Source organism: Mercenaria mercenaria, chromosome 13 (genome assembly GCF_021730395.1).
Source record: "Mercenaria mercenaria strain notata chromosome 13, MADL_Memer_1, whole genome shotgun sequence".
Taxonomy (NCBI): Eukaryota; Metazoa; Mollusca; class Bivalvia; order Venerida; family Veneridae; genus Mercenaria; species Mercenaria mercenaria.
This window is the reverse complement of record NC_069373.1, coordinates 35,803,563-35,826,302: the sequence shown is the minus strand read 5'-3', so window position 1 is coordinate 35,826,302 and position 22,740 is coordinate 35,803,563. Positions and strand designations below refer to the sequence as shown.

At 36.2% G+C, this 22,740-nt stretch overlaps 2 protein-coding genes across 2 annotated transcripts; one reads left to right on the top strand and one right to left on the bottom strand.

The window, feature by feature from the left end:
• Positions 1-1,186: 1,186 nt before the first annotated feature.
• LOC123529043 (uncharacterized) lies at positions 1,187-12,440 on the top strand. The gene is made up of 4 exons (XM_045309228.2): positions 1,187-1,421; positions 2,907-3,041; positions 5,041-5,178; positions 6,011-12,440. The coding sequence occupies exons 1-4, from the start codon at positions 1,337-1,339 to the stop codon at positions 6,337-6,339; spliced, it is 687 nt and encodes a 228-aa protein (XP_045165163.2). The 5' UTR covers positions 1,187-1,336; the 3' UTR covers positions 6,340-12,440.
• On the bottom strand, positions 12,197-21,630 carry LOC123529429 (uncharacterized). Its single transcript, XM_045309755.2, has 3 exons — positions 21,461-21,630; positions 17,113-17,127; positions 12,197-14,662 (listed from the first exon to the last, which is right to left on the bottom strand). Exons 1-3 carry the CDS (start codon positions 21,522-21,524, stop codon positions 12,480-12,482), a joined length of 2,262 nt encoding a protein of 753 aa, XP_045165690.2. The 5' UTR covers positions 21,525-21,630; the 3' UTR covers positions 12,197-12,479.
• Positions 21,631-22,740: the final 1,110 nt, after the last annotated feature.

Below are 22,740 nucleotides of genomic sequence, written 5' to 3'. Positions count from 1 at the left end.
GTCCGAAGTGTGTGTACTATGGCTCGAATAAAGTTCAACACCATTTTTGTTGGGCTAAAGTCGCAACTTGAAAAGTAACTAACTGGAATCTATTTCTGATATCAGGTAATAAATAATAAAATCTGTAAAAAGATCTTATGAAAACAAAAAGAATAATAGCAGACTCGGTTTGATTGAGTCTGTTCATGAGAGGTAATGAAAATGTGCAACACCTCTCACGCCCCATAGCACCGGCTTAAGCGGACCTCTATTACACATATGTTGAATGGACTCCATGATCCCAAAGGACCAGAAAATATAACAACACTGAAAACTTACTGAATGGCTTGCAGTCAATAGTAAAGACTTTTGACCATCGGTCCTCTCTGACCTTGGGCAATACTGATAGTTTTTACCATTAACCGGCGAGTCATAAATACTCGTAAGTGTATGGTATTCCATATTACGTAAATTAAACATAACTAACGTAAATAGGCTATAATAATACTTTCAATAAATATTAACTAGGATTTAGGTTAATTTAACCTCTCAAGTAGAAAATGCAAGTTCTATCCTGCCATTAAGGAGCAGTAATTACTATAAGGAGTCCAGATGACCAGCATGATGCCGAGAGCCTGTAACGGCCGACCGGGGGTCGTAACATCCAGCGCCGATGCATCCCTAGAATCATGTTATAAAATTTTCAGGACAACTTAATTAGCATCAAACTAATATTTTATATAAAATTTTTGACCGTAAAAGTAACAATTCCAAAACGCTTCAAAAATCAAAAGTATCCTTGATTTTACTAGCGCCCTTAGTATAATTTGCATTTGATTGTTACGTATTCGCGATAAAAAACGACAAAAATAGATTAAGGGGATCTAACAGTAGTCTTCGGGGTTAAATAGGAATTTAACAGCTGTATAAGTAGGCCCCTATATAAATGTGTATACAAAGTCCTATAGATGTGAGTTTCAACAGTGGGACTGACTTTCAATAGAATGGTAAAGGCTTTGATATTTAATATTCTATACGCTTAATGCATTTCTAACGCCGCATGATATTTCTATGATTGTCACAGCTACCATTACAGAACCGGAAAGTCATTAAAACCACGCTGGAAATTGTTACACCGTCTGAACATTTGGCATCTGGCCAAGTTGTCATAAATGTTGAAGCCTATATCGGAATATTTGATCTTTACAGAAATATAATGCCAGGATAAACGGGTAAATTATTGATTATGTTATTTATGAAAGCAAATCGATGCCTTGTCGTCATGAGCTATTGTAACGATCATAAGAAAATTACAATTAAAATGGATGACTATAAAACGTTTTGATATATTATTATTATGATGACCATAGGACAGGATAATATGTCTGTCTTTACGAGACTGTCGATGTTACAAAGTTTTTTGGCGGTTATCATCCTACAGGGTAGGTTAATTCTTTTTATTTTCTAATTATTGTAAACATTTGAATGGTTGTTTATCTCCTTAGAAATCCGTCCTGAAACAGAAAATGGTTTACTTTCGAAGATAATGTGAATTCATTTCTTACCAATTGTTAAGAATTACCATTGGAATATACAATTAATTAATGGATACAATAAAGAAATACACAATGAATACAAAGTAGACTTTCTAGAAGATGAGAAATAGACGTTTACAACGACATTGGAAAATAAAGCCCACCGAAAGTGCTTATGTGTTTATATACTTAGAATAGTGTGAACGTTTGTTTTCTTTTGTTTTTCTACAAATAACGTTCTTGCAACTTGGGACCAGTTTATTGAAATGTTAAATGTAAATTTAAACTGTTTCTCAAACTCATTTTAGATTTATATATTGACGGACTTTAATCACTTTTTTATGTTATGATTAAGGTTTTTGTTAAGCAACACTTTTCTGTATAAACCTGTGTCAAAATCACAATAATTAATTGCGCCACAATTAGTAAAGTTATTGTCAAACACATTATTTCTTGCATCACCTTTACTAAAATATTTTTGACAATCATCATTACTTGTGTCACACTTACCAACTCTTTGGTGAAAATCACCATTACTTATGCAAAATTAATTGATGTCTTGTAACACAACATGACTTTTGACACATTTCCTAAAATATTTGCCACAGTCACCATTACTTGCGCCGCATTTATTTAAAGTGTGTCAAAACAAACATGACTTCAGTCACATTTATGAAAGTTTTTGTCCCGTTCACCATTATTGCCACATTAACTTTATATTTGTCACAATCACCATTCCTTACGACATATTTACTGAAGTTTACTTATGCTATATTTAAAAGTTTTGTCCTAATCGCCAGTTCTTTTGCTACATTCACTTAACATTTTGTAACTAAACCATTACTTCTTCAATATTTACTTTTTTTCGTCGTAGTCACCATGTTCTTTTGTTTTAACTTCTGTAAACGACGTTTGTAATTGTTATCACATATTCTGAGACTTGTGTCACAGTAGGCGATACAAATATCGCATGCTTTGAGACTTGTATCACAATAATCGATAGTTTTATCGCATAATCTGACAGTTGTGTCTAAGAAACCGATAACAATATAACAGTAACTGATATCTATATTGCATACTATGCGACTTGTGTCAGATTAGCCATTACAATTTGTTTTACGATAACCGCTACTTATATATCATATGTAGGGACTTTTGTCTTTGTAACCGATACTTATGTTACAGTACCGTACCTGATATCTAAATTGTATAATCTGAGATTTGTGTCACAATTACCGAAAATGAGCCTTATGAGGTCACATAATCTGATACTTTTGTCACAGAAACCGATACTTACATCAAATAAAGTCTCGCGTCAATGTAACCGATACTTATGTCACATTCACTTGTAATAATGGCACAGTTACCTATGACCTGCTACGATACTTTCAGCGACACGTGTTTACGGAAAGGATTGTTACAACTATAAAGATGAACCCCATACCCGGTCATGTGACAGCTGTTGTGGTGACGATTACGAGCAATACTGCTGCAATACCACTTTTCAGATTATTGGCTCTGTCATTGGTAAATCAATTTTTGTTATCATATTTTAAATGACATGTAAAGACTTTTAAAGGCTATTGGGATGGGTACACGTGTCATGTTCCGTTTTAGATTTGGCTAAACTAATAGCGTCTTTGTATAGCGCAAGTGGGATTCAAACCATAAGCTGTTCGCAAATTATCTTTTGATCCTTGTTGGTGGCATAAAAGATCACATAAACATTTCTACAGAAACTACTGTACAGGAAAGAGCAATAAATGCAAGCTCACTAGAGCACCTAGGTGTGTTGAAATTATTCTCATTTGTCAAAACACATGGCTGGTAATATTCGGCAACATCTATAAAGGGTTAAACAGTCTTCTAACATTAACCGTTGTCCCATTTTGGAAACAGTTTCATAGAAATGTTCCCTTAGTGACCCGTTACAAAAGCCGTTCAAACTACATGTATTCTTATCCGCCAAAAATCAGATCATGGTGGCTTTGCTATATGTATATAATACGAACATCTTGGATTTCACACAAATGTTCTTTAGGTGACCCTCACATTAATCAGATTTGTCAAAACATAAGGTAGTGAGGTGTCAGCACGTTTTCCTATATGTAAACAATGGAAACATAAAAAAGGTCTTGTTAGAAATTGTCTTTCCGGTTTAGAAATTATCAGAGGTAATCTGTTCTCGGCAAGTAACTGCCAACTTCTTCATATAAATCAGATGTGACGGTTGAATGACTTCAGACACAGTGTCGAAACTTCACACAAATGTTTCTTGTGCGACCTCTACCAGAACTGTTCAGATTATTCAAAGAGCTAAAATAAAATAAATCGTTGGAACTACTGTTGGGATTTCAACCAAACTGTGTAGAAAACTTGTTTTGCATATCATTTGCATTTTTGGTTGTTTGATGATTGGTGGAGTCATTGCCTCTTAAAAGTCACTTTTTATACAGTTTGTTAGACCACTCTACAGTATTACTACTGTTTGGGTTTGAATGAACTTTATAGAAATAATTAGTACGAACCCTTGAATCTTATACTTAAAGTTTTCCTTGTGGTTGATTTATTTGGTGGAGTTGTGTGCCTTTGCAGAAAAAGCTATATTTCAATATGTTTACACTCTAATAGCATCACTTCTTTACTGGGTTTTTACATGTTTACACAGCATATGCATATCTACGAAACCTTGTTTATTACGTTTTATAATAGGCTAGATAGGTAGGAAAATAAAAAAAAACATGCTATAGTTCCCAATGTTTATGATTGAGCACCTTCATCTGAAAGTTGTAACTTAACCTTACCATATTTACGTAGAATTTGTATATCAATGGGATTTCTTTCAAATTCGAATATGTGTCAGATCAGATTAGTAGGATGAGATTTATCTGCCCTTGAATTATCAAAAATGCTATATTTTACTATGTACAGTCGCTGGTACCTTCAGTTCTCATTGAATCGTGTCATATTTACACTTATAAAGTAAACGTCATGTCAGAGCCATTGTGTGATCAGGCTGTTAATAGATGAATTATGTTCTCTTGATTTAGGGATAATTTCCAGGTTACATTCATATGCAGCGTAACGTTTGTATTACTACACATACAGATGTGAATTCATGAACGAATATGTCTCAAGTAGCATTTAATCTTTGTGAACTTGGCTTTGAGTTTAAAGTAATTTTATTCATGTGAGCGATAAATGGTCACCACGACCCTCCTTATTTTGCTTTTGTTGAGTATTTATGGTGGCATGCAATATCCTGTTTACTTTAAACAACACTTTGTCTATTTCCCCCCATGAATTTACTTGTATCATAAATATTGTAATGCTGAACATATATGTTTCGTCTATCTTTCCAAAATGTATCTTTGTGTTATATGCTATGATATTGCATATCCTTTCATAAGCTGCAATTAAAATAAACCGGTATGGGGACTCGAAAGTAATCTCTAGTACTGACTGATAAATTTGATTGAATTTTAGTTTTATGCATTTGCTCAATATAACTTGTTTCTTTTAATAGGCGGTTGTCTTGTAATTGGAGCTGTTATTGGAGTAGGTTATTTTTGTTACCGGAACAAGTCAAAGCGACAACTCGTTCACGCACCGTCTGCTCTAGGGAGATTAGGAATGAGAACACATAATACAAATCCTTCACAAGGTGAGTATATACATGGTACAGCTTTAAACGATATCAAAACAACTTATTTTAATATTTCTGTTGAATAACATAGGAAATAAATTATCCTTATTTCTTTTATTAGTGACGCTTTTATGAAGCGTACTTGTCACTTTGCTGGAACTTGGTAAGATGTTTAAAGGAAAATCATTATATGTAGAATTGATTGAATTGGTGCGACTATCAATGTCATGTACAGAAAAAGATAACAGTTCAGTCCAGAAGTTGAAATGAGGCCTATGTTTGGGAAAGAAAACTTTTTAAATTGATGACAAAAATGTTTTATTCATATTCACGAGAGAACTTACTGCAAAATATACAGACATTTGTGTATCAGGACTCTGCTGTTCAAAATGCTCCTTGCATTAAAAGGGTGCATATTAACTATAAATACTAACAGTTAAAACGCTCAAATACCCTATAGTAGACGCAACTTGACCGCGATGGTTGACCTTAGGCTGATTATTCATATCGATTATTTCATTATAGTAATCAAGGGTGCGCAAGGGTGCGTAATCAAGGGTGCTTAGGGTAGCCATGTATATTTATATTGAATAAGTGTGTATACATTGCAGTATCAAAGTATATATACTTACATTTGATCAGTTGAAACTTTCAAATACACTAATTTATATTTACATAAATTTATATTTCCTTCTTTTCGTGCAGCTCGTGTTTTACGTACACTCCTTTTCAATAATAGGTTGTGCCTCATTATGTATTATAATGCAAAGGTCAACCATCGGGGTCAAGTCGCGTCCACTATATCATTTACCAAAACAACGTTTGTATAACAATTTTAATTTATTTCCAGCTCGACCAACAAATCGCCGCCCACCGCGCATACCAGTAATTCGTCCCTCACAACATATCACAAACTACAATCCTGCTTATGTAAGTTCCGTGCAGATGCAGCCACCAGGTTATTATCCTCCGACATATACCAACAATGTAAATACTATACCATTGGCCCCAACAGCTCCAATGCCACCGCCATATGAAATGACAGTTGCCCCGCCTCCTTATACTGTAAGTAAAAGCGTTCCGCCTCCGCCGGAGTACAGTTCAGTTGTGAGCCATATGGCAACACCTGGTCATAAACCTGGAGAATACACTGATACTATGCCAAGTCCTGCTGACTGAATACCATCTTGGTAGAGTCGAGATGTTATAAAAGGAACCATCAATTTGTTAATATTTCGTAATCTTTTAAGAAAGAATATTATGTTTGCTAGAAATTCAATTCTTTGCCTGCGTTTAATTCGCATAAATTGCCATTTTTTGATACGAGAGCTGTTCAAAAATGAAGTAAATTTACTATTCGGACGAATGATGCGGAAGTAAACAAGGTTTTACTAGTGTTAGTGCTGCAGCTTGTAACGCACATAATGCAGTCATTGGGTCGCATCGGAATTCGAACAGCTATTTAGTTGAATGGAGATTTTGTCAAATACCAAATTAAAAATGTAAATTAATAAAATAGACGCTACAGCAGTGTTCGGCTATTCGTATATCAGCCTAAAGTGGTACAAATTATGTATAAATGGCCAAGAAAAAGCGAATCGACGTGAACAACAAAACTGAAGGTCTTTCACCTTTCAGGGGTGTTTTAAATTTTAAGGAGAGTAAACGTGTGTGAAGAGGAAGATTCTGGCGCTCACTTTCTGTTAAAACGTCGATTTATATATGTGCGTTCTGTAGCAAAGAGTGATTCGTAAAGGATCATTCAAAAGGAAATAACAAATAACGTCAACGTGATAAAACGAAGCTGGCATTACCACACCACGCACTTCATTGAAATTTAATGACTTTGAAAGACAATATACTCATTTTGTCAGTTTTACATGTATATTCTAGGATAGCATTAGCGCATGTTCATTTCGTGGTATAGCATCTTTAGAATACATCGGGATTCCGCAGGTGTTATAACACGAAAAAGTGCGTTATACCTTGGATAAAGATTGACTTCTTACAGTGTAAGGACTGTCTGAGTGTAGGAAATAATGGTTGATACTGTTTACAGTTTTCTAACCGTACAACTGGTTATGACGTTGATGTTACTAATAAAAGACAACAAATTAATGCAAAACGAGTGGTAGTATGCTACCGAAGTCATGACGTATGATGTATGTAGACGCTTCGTTATTTTTGAACAGCCCTCGTATATTTCATGTTATTTGATTATACTTGTTCCTTTCATTTAAATTCAAGATTGATATCAACATATAAAACTGATATAAAATATGCTACATGAAAGTCTGATAATGCATGTGTGAGAAGTTGTCAGAGATTTCTTAAATATCAATATTAGTCATTGTTACAAAGTCAAACTGGAACATTTTGCTCATTGTTACAAAGTCTAACTAAAAAAAATCGCCTTTTTAGTATTCCTTTATTGTGTAATAATTGTCATTATAGCATTTTAAACCAGCTGTTTTCAGCATTGTTATCCCAGGAGAGGGACTTTCATTCAGTCTTCTGACCTAAGTTGTACTGGTACTTTTCGAAATTGCAAATAGTGCAGGCATGTGCGTGAACTTAGCCAGAGCAGCCAGAATTCAGCCAGAGTAGCCAGAGTTCAGCCAGAGTAGCCAGAGTTTCTAGGATTTTAACATGTTCTGCCTACTCTGGTCAGCCAGAGTAGCCAGAGTAACCAGGATTTCATTTGCTGTGGTTACTCTGGCTGGCAAGAGTAGCCAGAGTTTCTAGGATAGTAACATGTTCTGGCTACTCTGGTCAGCAAGAGTAGCCAGAGTAGCCAGAGTAACCAGGCCCCGTGTTCACAAAACATTTTCAGTCTTAGCTGAGTTTGATTATGAAACTTAATATGTCATTTCTGTCTAAATAGCATGTTTAAAACTGAATTTCAAGTTAATATATATTTTCAAGTGGCTATTCAGTATTTATGGTCAGTTTCAGTTGGAATTTAACCTTGAAGAGTTCGTAAAATTGGTATTAAAATTTCAAACTCAAACTCAGCTGAGATTGAAAAATGTTTTGTGAACACGGGGCCAGGATTTCATTTGCTCTGGTTATTCTAGCCAGAGTTTAGCCAGAGTAGCCAAACTCTGGTTACTCTGGCTGGCCATAGTAGCCAGAGTTCAGCCAGAGTAGCCAGAGATCAGCCAGAGTAGCCAGAACATGTTAATATCCTAGAAACTCTGATTACTCTGACCAACCAGAGTAACCAGAGCAAATGAAATCCTGGTTACTCTGGCTACTCTGGTCAGCCAAAGTAGCCAGAGTAACATGTTAAAATCCTAGCAACTCTGACTACTCTGGCTGAGCTCTGGATACTCTGGCTCCTCTGGCTGAACTCTGGCTACTCTGTCTGCTCTGGCTAAGTTTACGCACATGTGCCGGGCATGGATTATCAAAGCTTTCAGATAAGTAAAAACACAAAGCTAGCTATGGCTAACTCTCATGCGATTTTATTTTTCTAAACTGTCCTAAATTTCATTATTGTTTCATTATTGATTTAAACTGTATCACCTAAGTCAAATATTTGTTCAAACCAAAGTTTATATGTTGTAATGGAGCTGTATGGATTTTTGCAGGACAAATAACTATCCAACGAGTTTATCTGTACTGTAACTGTTAGTACCGTACCGTAGATTTATGTTGACAGTTGAAAATATCAGATTTTCCAAGAAATACTTCGAGTGAATGATTTTTGAAAAACAAAATGTATTTTTGAAACGAATATTGATATTTTCAATGCGTGAGGAAAATATTTTAAACTATTATGTAACTTCACTATTTTCAATCAATATTCCTTTGAACATTACTCCATTATAGCATAGCAGGTCATGGTTTTACATTTTACATGAAGAATGGAATATATTATGAGGATCAATGATTGTTTGAAAGGAAGTCCGTATCAGGCGATTTTATCTTGCCGACTACACTGTACCTTAGTATATGCTGATTATACAAAAAGTACGAGGGTTGATCTAGAAAAAAATGTCATTACGCCCATTTATCGTTATATAATTATAGAAATTATATCAAGATGTAAGCTAACTCAATTATAGTTATACGGGTAAATATAAATTCCTAGGGTAACGTCAGTAACGTCGGTGACGTGTGATGATCACCGTTACAATACTTTCTGTGCATGTCGTTATCTCAATAAGTATTGATATTTTCAAAAAAAAAATATCTCAACTAGATTGGGTACCGATTTTCTTTTCCCTAGACGAACTACTTTTGGATCAACCCTCGTATAAATCTATATATCAGCCTACATCAAATTCTTTATCAGTAGAAATGATTGAAACTTGAAAACGAGATAAAACATTTAAATTTAGAATGCTTCATTATGTACTTGTTAAGATGATTCTTTCACGTTTGTACTATTATGTATCTATTGCTCAGGTATTGACGCTCAACAGTTGAGAATATCAAATGAGCCGCGCCATGTGTAAACAAACATAGTGCGTTTGCGACCAGCATGGATCCAGACCAGACTGCGCATCTACGCAGTCTGGTCAGATCCATGCTGTTTGCTGTCAAACACTATTGCAATTAGAGTAACTGTTAGCGAACAGCATGGATCCTGAACTTGTTTGGATCCATGCTGGTCGCAAACGCACTATGTTGGTTTTCTCATGGCGCGGCTCAAATAAATTTCGCGGAATTGCATTGCAAATGATCTAAAATTAGCTCCATTTTGAGTTGTATTACCTGCAAATTTAACATGATGTTTTATTTGCTAAGAAACAAAGCGCGTTTATGCATTCGTTGTTAAGCTAGTTGGCAGTTGTAACTACAGAAATTCGACACTGCCCATATGTACGATACGACAAATATTTGATTGTTGTCGGTCTGTTGATATGCAAAAACAAACAACAGTTGGACCTGTATTTTGGTTAGTTTCGATGAATTACATTGGCTGATGTGTTGCATATAGCGGGAGGATCGCTGTATCCTCAACAGCAACGTCCTGACGGTTGAACAATCGAAGAATGCCGCGGTACTTTTCATGTTTGCTAAGGACTCTATGAAAAGATTAGAACAACAGCAAATTTATAACAATTTGAAGCACAGTTGTTTCAACTTCCACTGTCAAGTTATTATACTGGATAGATTTAAACGTTCTCTTTTCTTTGTCGTTTATTTTTGCTTGAAACAAATTACACCAAAGGGACTTTCAAAATGCCCAAAACATACTTGGCAAAGATTTCGTCCTTGTGACGTGTATTCAACAAGAAATATCTTTAAAAAAGATGGTCGGCGTGATGTAACTGAAGCACAAGTTATATATGTGCAGAAACCTGTATTTTAAATCTTTTGGCAATGTTGGAAGGGGTCTCTCGACACTAGCGTTGCTCTTCCCACGTTCAATTGGCGCTAGTGTAAAAAATCCGCAAGACTCTACCCAAATCCAACACACCATGGTGGTATGATTCCCCGGATGAGCGGATAAATATTTGGTTACGCACACCTGTTCAAGTGGTACGCAGACAACCCGATGGTACTGTATTTACAGAGGTTATAGATGACGAACGCGTTGTCATTTCACTCAGTGTCACACATGACTCAGAGTAAAGCATTTTCAGCCTTTCCTCCAATCAGCGCCACTCTTACAAAATCTCTCATTATGGCTGAAAATACCGAGAATACCTTACCAAGCTATCCGATTGGTACATTATTCAGGCGGCATAAGGTCATACGAGGTCATAAAATCGTGCATTAAGCCAAAAAATTTTGATATTCACAACTGATTCATTATCGTGCTGTTTTTATTTCAATATACTTGAAACGTGATCGTTGTCACCTGTGCGTATGTATTTCGTGCTGTCGGCATAATTCACGTCATACAAAACTCACCGTGCGCATTTGCAGAATTAAATGTTTTTACACGCTGGAATCGATAACAAATTCAAGAACGATTTGTTTTTTTCCCCCCAAAATTTATCAAATTTCATTAAAAGTAAAGGTCTATTCATTAATTTTCATCATTATATACCTTACTTTAAATGGTAACAAAAAAAAAGTCGTTTAAATGGTCATCGCGGTCGCGATTAATAGATCAATTATGGTGCAGTGTGCCTCGCACGCCGTAATCATAATGGCTCCGGGTAACCGGAATGTAAGCGCGTTCTGACGTCGATGTCATGTAGCAACATCATTATGGCGGCTGAAAGGGTGCTGAATGTAAAATGAAAATATCAAGATAAAATATGAAGTGAATGTATATAATAAAATGTCAGTAAACAGCTGGTTTTGCCTTCTAACCATAATGACACATAAAAGTTTCATATAATGACAATTATGGCACTAGGTATGCCATTATGCTTTTTTTCATTTTACATATTTTCCACAAACTTATAAGCATTATTTATATTGCTTTCTTTTTATCAACAATGTCATCATAACTTGAAAATCGATCTAAAATGATTCACTACCCTTTCACTCGCCATAATGTCTTTGCTACATGATGTCAACGTTCGAACGCGCTGAAGCTCCATTGTGATGATGGCGAGCGAGGCGCACCGTTTCGTTATGGTTGAGTCAACGACAACATCAAACAGCAACTCAGTTATTTGCTATGGAAGAGTCACCGAAATTATACCGGATAGGTTACGGCTCTCTGGTAAAACGTGTGACACTACCACCTGAAGTACGTCAACGTCACCTACTTGGGCTTCTTGCAAAGAAAAACTCAACTGAACATCTTATTAGTTGAAAGAAACTAGTCAATTTATCTATCATATGACAGTGTAACGAATTAAACAGATATTTGCTATTATTTTTCCGACGACGACAACCACTCCATACATATATGATATATATAGCTGAATAAAAACCAGTCCGAATATGATCTTTATGAGCGCAGGTCGTTTAACACAGAAAATAACCACATTAGTAACCGTATCTATAATGCGTATTTCACAAACATATACATTACAAAAATCTTCTTTGATCAAATTTTCCAAACGAATAGATGACGAGTTTTTATAGTCATTGAATATAGACGTAAGGTCAGTTTCAGTACTGAAGTTTTTAAATCATTTTATTTCGTTTATTGTATAGACATACGGAACGATTAAATTGTTATTTGATGTTATAAGTATATCAAATCTTACTGTTTTTTGAAATAAGTCTTTCAAATACTGCTTTAGTTTTCTACTGTTTAAATGAGAATATGTGTACTTGTCAGTAAATACACATGTACATTATATCATGCAACGACCTTCTAGAAATGTTACCTGTATTTGCAATAAAATAGTTACAACTTATTTGAGTTATTTATTTCTTTACAATAGTTAAAATTTGTTTTATGCTGGTCTTTTCTTCAGTATCCCGTTACAGCACTCGAACAATTTTGCATCAAATGCTCGTGTTCCACAACATTCTGGGATTTCGCCCACCTTAGCCTTGACTACACCGCTGCAACACATAAACTTATTCGCATCATAGGACTTGCATCCGCAACAACCTGTGTTCGAGCCCACGAAAGGTTGTACTCGACCATCGCAACACAGCTCCATATCGTTATTATAAGGATACGGTCCACAACATTTTGTATTTATGCCAACATTTTCCTTAACCATTCCATTACAGCAGACATGGGTAGATTTATCATAGTATTCTCCATCACAACACGCTGAATCCAAGCCCGTTCTGTTATACAGGAAGCCTGAACAACAGATAGAGTACGCATTGTCGTAGGAAGTGTCCGCGCAACATTTCGGTTCTAGCCCGCGTCGTGGGAACAAATCTCCTCGGCAGCAAATTGAGGATACAGCATCATAAATTTCCCTTCTACAACAAGATGGACTAACTAGGCTGTCCTTTGCAAGAATGGTATCTACACAACACATATGAGTTGCGGCGTCGAAGCTTTTAAACTCACAGCACATGGGTTCTAGTCCGAATCGTGGTTGAACTGTTCCATCACAACACATGGAGTTGACTGCGTCATACGAAATAGTTCCACAACACTCAGGACTTTTACCATATCTCATTTGTACTTGACCCAAACAACACATCTCTGCAGCTGCGTCGTAGGACTTTGATCCACAGCACTGTGGTTTGGAACCAATCTGATTATTAACTATTCCGTTACAACATATCTGAGTGATTGTATCATATTGTTCAGCTCCGCAACAAGCAGACGTATTGGTTTTTCTTGAAACTGTAATGTTTTCACAGCACAAAGACTCCGTCAGGTCAATAAGCACTTTATCACAGCACATCGGGACAATCGACTTTTTTATGCTCCTTAGTCTGTTGTTACAGCACATGAAGTGTGCTTCGTCATATGCGGTCCTGCCGCAGCACGTTGGTTTAGCGCCTTGTCTCTTCTCAACGCGACCTTCACAGCACTGAAAATGAGCCACATCATATGCATCACGACCACAACATTTAGACAACGCCCCCTTTTTGCTTCTAACTTTCTCTTCGCAACACAATTCATATACGCTATCATAAGCTTTTGTTCCACAGCATTTTGGTTTCGCTCCGTTGGCTTTGGATAATTTCCCTGAACAACAAGTATGTGTTGTTGCATCGTACATTTTAGAACCACAGCATTTAGGAGCTTCTCCTTTCTTATTCTTAACTGTCCCATTACAGCACAACTGCGTTAAAGAATCAACCCTTTTACTGCCGCAGCATTTGCTATTTGTCCCTAGCATAGTTTTAACCGTTCCCTGGCAGCATAACTTTTTAGTACCATCTATCATCGTATCGTTGCAGCATCGTGGCTTTGTTCCAATCTTTTTAAAAACATTACCTTTACAACACAACTTGGTTGCTGCATCATACGCATTCTGGCCACAGCATCTTGGTATCAATCCTTTCTTCCTTTCCACCAATCCTTTACAACACATAAACTTGCATTGCGCGTATGTAACATTTCCACAGCATTTGGTATCTCCATCCTTTCTCGGGTGAAGGTTTCCTTTGCAGCAGATTTGTCTTACTGCGTCATAAGCTTCGGCTCCACAACACATTGGTTTGTCTCCTCTCTTCTTGCTGACTACTCCTCTGCAACAAACCTCTTTTGACGGATTATAGCTATCATTTCTGCAACACTTCACGTGCGAGTTGATTCTACCTTGTAAGTTTCCGCCGCAACAAAGCTGTTTTGATGCGTCAAAAGCTTCAGTACCGCAGCATCTTGGTAGTTTACCTTCCTTTCCTTGGGCTGTTCCTTTGCAGCACATCTGTTTCGACGCGTCGATGACTTCTCTTCCGCAACATTGAGGTAACTCTCCAGACTTCTTTATCACGTTGCCTCTGCAGCATAGATAATATGCCGCGTCATATCCTATGTCACCGCAACATTTTGGCAACGTCCCATTTCGAGCACTGACTTTGCGCTTGCAACACATAAATTGGGTAGCATCGTAGCTCTGTTTGTTACAACAGCGAGTCATTATACCTTCTTTTTCTTGGATGGTATCTTCGCAGCATAACTGACTAACTGGGTCGTACTGTGTGTCACCACAACTAACTAAAATAAAATTTGAGACTTTTTTATTGCTTGTTATTATTGCAAACCTTTGTTTAAAGTTGTTGTTGTTAAAGTTCATTTAGTTTTAGTAACAGAAGCACGCTCTCTACAATGAGGGGCGTTGCACATTTCATTACCTCTCGAGAACAGACCCAATCAAACCGAGTCTATAATTTTGCTTACCCAGACGGACCTGTCTGCATCGGACTTTTACAAATCCTAGACTACATTTCCACTTACTGACATTTATATTGCCATGTATAACGTCCTACTTCTGGTACTTAGGACTCAGGCGTACAGACTGGAACTATACTGTGCAGGTCTACTTTGATAAATGGAATAAAGTGGAATGGATATATAGTGACATGTAGTAAAACTGAAAGCAAAGACAACAATTTTAAACTCTATTAGTTAGAGAAACCGTTTCAATCTCAAGTAATGGTGCATTTGTGAAAATTTTGTTAACCTGATTTAATAGGTATTGAATGGGTCAAAACAATTCTTTTAAGACTTCGAACGAGAAATGCATGGCTTAAGCGCACGAGAGACAGAAGCGGTGTAATAAATTATCATAATAAGCCCGTAACGTAATTCATTCCCAAACAATGTTGAAGTAATCTCATTAAAAGCTTGTGGTAATTCATGTATCTCAACATATGTTGCAAACATAAGTTTATGCTAGATCTTTTAGATGTTTGAAGTAATTGTGACAGCTGTATGTATAACACCATTAGGAAGATTGAAACGTGTAGATCGTACATAGGGCATTGTTCTTTAATGCTAAATACTAACAATCATCCAAAAATTCAGATGTCATAGCATTTATGAATATTTAGATAGACCTACACTTGATAACAACGAGTTCTTTCGATATAAACAGTACTAATGTCATATAACAGTTTGTACCTTTCCTATATGTCTAGTCCATACTCTTCTGCCATTGGTGAAAGGGATGTACACACCAATGCCAAAATTAAATAGAATGTAACAGTATCAGTAACCTTAAGGACACCAGGGATTCAAAGAAAAATTGCAACAATCGAAATGAATACGTACCTGAAGTCACGCCATTGCCAAACAATAAAATGTGCCCTAATGGAAGGTAACTATACTTATCTCAACTTCAGTATAACTTAATGATCTGATACACACCATATTTGGATTAGAATTTGCGTCTGTAAAAACCTACAGTTGTTTTATTATAATATCTAGAAATATAAAAATGATTTTAAGAAATGGGAAAATAAGAGAAAACAAGCAATGAATGTTTAATACTTCATCAAATTAAAGGGGAGGAATTTGAGGAAAATACGATCAGATCAGGAAGAAAAATACAACTGTACATGCTACACCTTTCCCCTAGGTATACAGTAAGAACCATAATCGTTAACGGGAAAATATACTAACCCATTTCAGCCGCACTTTTCTCACCTAAAACGCGCAGTTCGGTAAATGGGTTCTATGCATGTTCTGTGATAAGAGATATTAAGGCAATTTGACTGGTGCACGATGGAAGATTGTTCAAAATGCATAGTACCCATTTACTGAACTGTGCGTTTTAGGCGAGAAATGCGCGATCGGAATGGATATGTATATTTTCCCGTTCATGACCATGCTTCGTATAGTGCAATCTGACTAAAGTACATCTCCTATTACGCTACGCATAGGATCTGAAAACGACCTATTCATTGCCTCGTTCTGACGGCCCTTTCACTAGCCAATCAGAGCCTAACTTACAACATCTTGCAAATCTACCTCTAGCATTGACTTTTGATATTTACAATTTTTATGTCGTATTGTATCAGATAGCCGGTTAGCTCAGTCGGTAGGCCACTTGCTTTGTAAGCGAGGGGTCCCGGGTTCGAGTCCTGGAATAACTGCATATTTTTCTTACTCTTTGACAATCGAACAAGTCGCCTGATTGGATAACATAAAAATAGCAATAATGGAAATCCAAAATATACAGAAGACGAATGTGAATGGGTCGTTCTCAGATCTTCGTTTAGAAGATCAAGTACTTTAGTCAGATTGCGTATAGTGTACCTATAAGGGTAGGATTTAACATGTGCGATTGCATTTTCTTTGTGTACCAGCGAACACGAAATGCTCAAATAATTTGCTTAAATTTGAATTAAAAAGCACGGAAAGTTAAAATTTGTACCGTACACCAAAACATTATGCCCCAATATGAATTTTGGTATTGTATCAATATGAAAACCAGATGAGTTTTTCTTTGGATCATAAACGCTTTAATAAATGTCCTCAGCTTCTTTAATTTTAATTTGGAATATTACGACGATCACCTTGGAGATTTCAGACCCTGTCAAGCATTTTGATATACGCCATTTTGTACATTATGCAACCTTTACCATATTTGTCATTAATCCGTCACCAAACAGTCGAAACAGAAAGAGACAGCAGTTTACCGAAAAGTACGATAAAAGACTTACTTGTAACTGCTTCCTCTGCAAGTAATAAAGAACATATAAAGTAACAACAACAACAACATTTACGTTTATTACTGTCAGGCTCATATACTAAGGAACAACATGACAGAAAAAGATCAAGTAAATACAATCATCTGGTAATCTACATGGGGGACAGTGTTATACTTCCATATAAGTGAGAAATCTTATAAATGTTCACAAAATCGCGATGTATCAAAAATGGTAAAAAATATTGTGAACTTGTGCTATAAAATCAACAAAGTTTTAAACGTATGATTTAACTCTAGCGGGTCGTATATAAAGCTAGAATCAACGATCAGTCTTTATATCAACATATAATGTCAAATAGTAACTTGAAGCATGAAGCCAGCGGCAACAGACAATGAAATACAAAAGGCGATTGGTTTATTGAAAAGTGACTAATAGAATCATAATTCGCCATTTTGAATTGTAAGAAGAATACCGCCATTATTAATGAACAGAAAAACAAAAACGAAAAACTGTCCAATGCGGCGGACAGGAAAAATGTCAATTTTATTTCTGACTTTCATCTCACACAAAGACCACTAAGAAGCCGCATTTTGTTCAAAACAAAATAAACAAAAATACATAAAACGGTGTTAGTATTCGTGCTCGATATAAGTCTTTAACGGAATCCTGTTTAGCTCATATCGTGTGCCGTCCGTCGTATTCCAGCGACAATACGACACGACACGCGATACAACGCACGGCAATGCGACACGACGCACAACAATTCGACACGACGCGCGACATGGTGTCGTATTGTCGCCCGTCGCGTTATTTTGCATTGTTGTGCATTGTGTCGCGCGTCGTTTAGTATTGTCGTGCGTTGTATCGCATGTCGTGCGAAACCTAAAATAGCGGACGTTCGACACACAACACTACGCTCCACAGACGATATTACTGGTGACAACACGACACGATATTGCCATTAATGTTGCGTGTCATATCACATTCGCATGCACCGTATGAAATATGTCGTGACATAGTGTCGCGCGTCGTGTAGTGCGCCAAAAACGAGGGTTGATGGCAAAAAAGGCGAACATAAGATAAGAACAAGAACATATATTATTATAGTATGGGATCAGCTATACCTTTTCCATTACATTGTAGGGCTCTGTTATTTTGTAACGACGTCTGATTGATTAGTTTTCAATACTGACTACTAAAGGCGTGCGATGGCTCGGGTTTAATAAATTTCAGAGAAAAGACTTTTACAAAAACCAAGTACATATGAAATATACTGGATAAAACAGCTAACCCGCTATTTGTTATATTACCAGTTTCTTAAAAAATACTACCAGTAGTTTTCCGAAAGTAAGCATATTATAAGATCAACTTGTTCTTGATAACAAGTCAAAATTTTGAAAATATCAAATTTTCGCTAAGACATAGTTTTATTCGTTTTATTCACAACCACACCGAATCACACAAATACAAATGAAAGCTGTGGTTTATGACAACGAGTTATCATTCAGATGAATACGAATGCGTATATTTTTAATTTTATTAGGAAATGGTATGTACGATAAGACACGATAATGACGTTATTTTGTTCTCTTATCATTTTGCTTTTAGCTGTTTTATAGATTATAGATAGTTCCCAATTACTGCAATATTTAGCTTCCTTGAAAAAAAATTTGCAAGCATTGTGGGGGTGGGGGTCAAACTTTTAGATAATAATTTATATAACCGAAATTGTGTGCAAAATCAGCAAAAGAAAAAAACTTAAGATATAAGCACACGTTTATTATTCTTAACCAATGTAAAGATTACATATGAAGGGGAAAAATATAATAAGAACAGACTTTATCAGTAAACAGAATTTTACAGCATTTTGAGAAATTCCTGTCCAATCAGTACATAACTTTATGTCAGAAATGACCTCCAAAACGGTGGTCAGGGAGATAATAAGTTTTGCTATGTATATATTTTAGTGTATGTTTGTTACTTTAAAAAAATAGATAATGTTGTAACATGGTAACATGAGTAAATTCAGATGCATCGTTTGATTTTGTTGAAATGTTATCAACAACATATTGCTCTGAACGAATTCTAAATAAAAAAATACTTTCAGAAATGTTATAATGTACTAGCAAAATAAAACAAATCGTGCTTTCCTGATTTGTTCAGTATATTTGCAAGATCGTTTTGTTTTGCAAGCTTACGTTAACAACACACATGATAGCGCATGAGGGACTCCTCCCCAGGGACAATTCGTTTGAAACTGTCATACAAAAGAAGGTTTCCAAAAGTGTGCCTTTTGGTTTAAACAATAGTATATGACCAGGCGAGCTTCATAAGTAAATGTGGCCGTGCTCGTTAAGAAGTAGGGTTTGCTTTAAGGGATCTTACTTCTCCTGTAGAATTATATGAGCCGTGCCATGGGAAAACCAACATAGTGGGTGTGCGACCAGCATGGATCCAGACCAGCCTGCGCATCCGCGCAGTCTGGTCAGGATCCATGCTGTTCGCTAACAGTTTCTCCAATTCCAATAGGCTTTAAAAGCGAACAGCATGGAGCCTGACCAGACTGCGCGGATGCGCAGGCTGGTCTGGATCCATGCTGGTCGCACACCCACTATGTTGGTTTTCCCATGGCACGACTCATATGGTTTTTACTTGTATCCAGTATGGAGACAAGACTGAAGTTTAAATAATCGACAAAGTGAATTTTATATTCAGTCAGTTTCAATGTTCCCGTGAAATGAATGTCAACGTCTCAAGAAGCAGCACCAATGGTCTACGGTATATGAGAGCATCCGAAGACGACTAAACTTAAGGACTTAGGCCGAGTGAAAGAAAATGGACCAGTAAATGTTTTTTCATGTTGTAGTATGATTTTTGTGTTTTGTCTGCGAACTCGACATTCAATGCAAGCTTGAAAGTTTGAATCTCTGAGCAGGTCCATTATATCATACAAAGAGCAGCAATATATATTGCTTCTTGGAAGTTTGAAGTTTGATATATTAGATCTGGCTTTGCAATGCTAGATTTTGAACTCTGAGTCATAATCTAAAGCAGGTCCGAACTTCAGTACACCGAAACTCATATTTCAAATTTTGAAGCTCTAAGATCAATGCCAGCTCCAAATCGGTGTTTTTATTTCTTTTTATAAGAATTTCTATCTCTAAGTTTACTCGAAATTCAATAGTCAGTTTTTAAGATTTGAATTTCGATCTTCTAAATGGGCAAAAATAAATGTTATAATCCGATGCCAAATTCTGCTTTTTTAAATATTGGAATGTCGACCCCCAAGCTGTTTGAAATTTGCTTTTATAACTATAAATAAAATTAGATAATTGAGCTTCCGCAAATTACTTACCCCGTACAGTTTTGCAGCGGGCGAAAAGTGATCAATCTTTACCGTTAGGGAACTCAAATTCCGTAAGATTTGATTGAAATATACGAGAATAATCGAGGCTAACCAATAACGAAAAAGTACTTAATAGATTTTAGATAGACCATTTCTTCTTCAACAAGAAAACTGAAGCTATTCTGAAACAATAGCTAAATAAATATTTTTTAAAAGCTGTCTGCAATGCTCTTTGGGGTAAATAAAAAATAGAATAAGGGTAAAGAATAATCTACTCATTCCTGGTCAAATATAAGTAATTTCAACAAATTATCCGTTTTTTTTATATGTCTAACTGAAATTGGAGGGCGCTAAGTATAGAATAGAGACATTTTCACTTAAATTCATTTTAAAAATCAAAGACAATATAATTATTGAATATTATCATGCCGTTTGCAAAGCTAAAACATCTATATTATATTTTTTATAAATTTAGATAAAGTACTTTTTCTTTGCGCTAAATGAAAATATTTTCACTCTAGCGAAAACACGATATGTCTTTATTTTCGGACTGAATATTGTAACCACTGCTTGATCCCCATTTCCCATAACATGCGAGAGTCTCATAGGTGACAGAGTCGATGACTACGTTTTAGGATAGATAATAGGATATGAGCCGTGCCATGAGAAAACCAACATAGTGGGTTTGCGACCAGCATGGATCCAGACCAGCCTGCGCATCCGCGCAGTCTGGTCAGGATCCATGCTGTTCGCTAACAGTTTCTCCAATTCCAATAGGCTTTAAAAGCGAACAGCATGGAGCCTGACCAGACTGCGCGGATGCGCAGGCTGGTCTGGATCCATGCTGGTCGCACACCCACTATGTTGGTTTTCCCATGGCACGGCTCATATATATTTAGTAATTTTACCCATGAGTGACTCTGCACAATACTACAATGTTTTCACTGTAATGGATTTTTATATTACAGCTAAAAATGAATAAAGACGTAAAGTATCAAAAAGATCAATATTTACCGTCAACGCCATATACGGCCGCCAAATATCCAAGAAAGACACTTAGGAGAAAAAGTCTTTCCATTTCGGAATTTTGAGGACTTGCCCTAAGTTTTACATTCCAGTGCTTTATATATATCTATACGGATAGAGAGTTAATCGGGCATGTTTTTCCTTCCAAGAGAAATTGATTAAGAAAATCCCTCCTAGGATTAGGGGAGATTTTGTTGTTGTTCTGGTGGCACATGTGCTGTATGAATAATCTTAAGCAATTGGCAACTCGTGAGAATGTTTCATGTGGCAATAAGCTATCAATTAACTGTTGTATATGCAAAAAATTGCGCATTTATTATTAATCCTATATTTAGACATTTTTAAACAAGAGTTATCTTTTTAAAAAAGATAATATCTGCAGCTTGTGGTGTGTTTATTTACTGCATGAACAGTCTTACATGATCACTGCTGCAACTGTTCTCGACAGAAGTTATGATAAATGTCATATTATTTCTTTAAGGCTTTGCCCATGGGCAGTTTGTTACTTGATCATTTCTGTCCCTTTTAAGGTAGTAAAACAATATTGACTATTGATTACTTATTCCCGGCATTCTGCAACAGAAATAAGATTTTATGCTGTTGTGGAAGGATGCCGAAATATTTTACGAGAACGCGTAACGATACTGAAGTTACCGGTTGCTAGTACGAGCACACTACCTCTAGAGTAATAATATGGCAAAGTTTAAAATGCCCTTTGAAATATTGTAACTTTGGACTCACACATGACTTTCCAATATCAACAAGTCAGGACCGTGCACCTTTTAACAGCCTTGGTCAAACCTATTCAGAGTTTCTTCTCTGTCTAAACAGCTGATCGCATGTATTGACAGACAAAGGCTCAATAGGGGTAGCCGAATTCGGAGCTCTGTGTATAATTATTGTTAATATTCGATAACGTAATGTTTCAGGTAGTTAGTAAATTTAACATTTAAATGTGTATCATCCTGTAGAAATTATCACATCCAGTTTATGTATATGCACACATATTAGAGACAGACACTAACACTTTCAACGGTAGAAATTGTCAGGATACGAATTATATGACCCAGAGAAGTGCCTACGCCTTTAGTATTTTGAAACATGAAATGGGTTCAATCACTAAGGTGACTATGTCCTAGACTAGCTGACAAACGATGTAGAATGTCCTTTGTTAAAACGTATAGATGGTTAGATCATATATCTCATATATAAAATTTTCCTCTGATGATTACAATTATGAGCTAGATAATTTCAGGGATCAGGCAAAA

Coding starts and splice junctions, on each gene's coding strand:
- LOC123529043 (XM_045309228.2), top strand. CDS start 1,337: ATGATGACCATAGGACAGGATAATATGTCTGTCTTTACGAGACTGTCG. Junction 1,422..2,906: donor GGCGGTTATCATCCTACAGG/GTAGGTTAATTC, acceptor CGATACTTTCAG/CGACACGTGTTTACGGAAAG. Junction 5,179..6,010: donor TAATACAAATCCTTCACAAG/GTGAGTATATAC, acceptor ATTTATTTCCAG/CTCGACCAACAAATCGCCGC.
- LOC123529429 (XM_045309755.2), bottom strand. CDS start 21,524: ATGGAAAGACTTTTTCTCCTAAGTGTCTTTCTTGGATATTTGGCGGCC.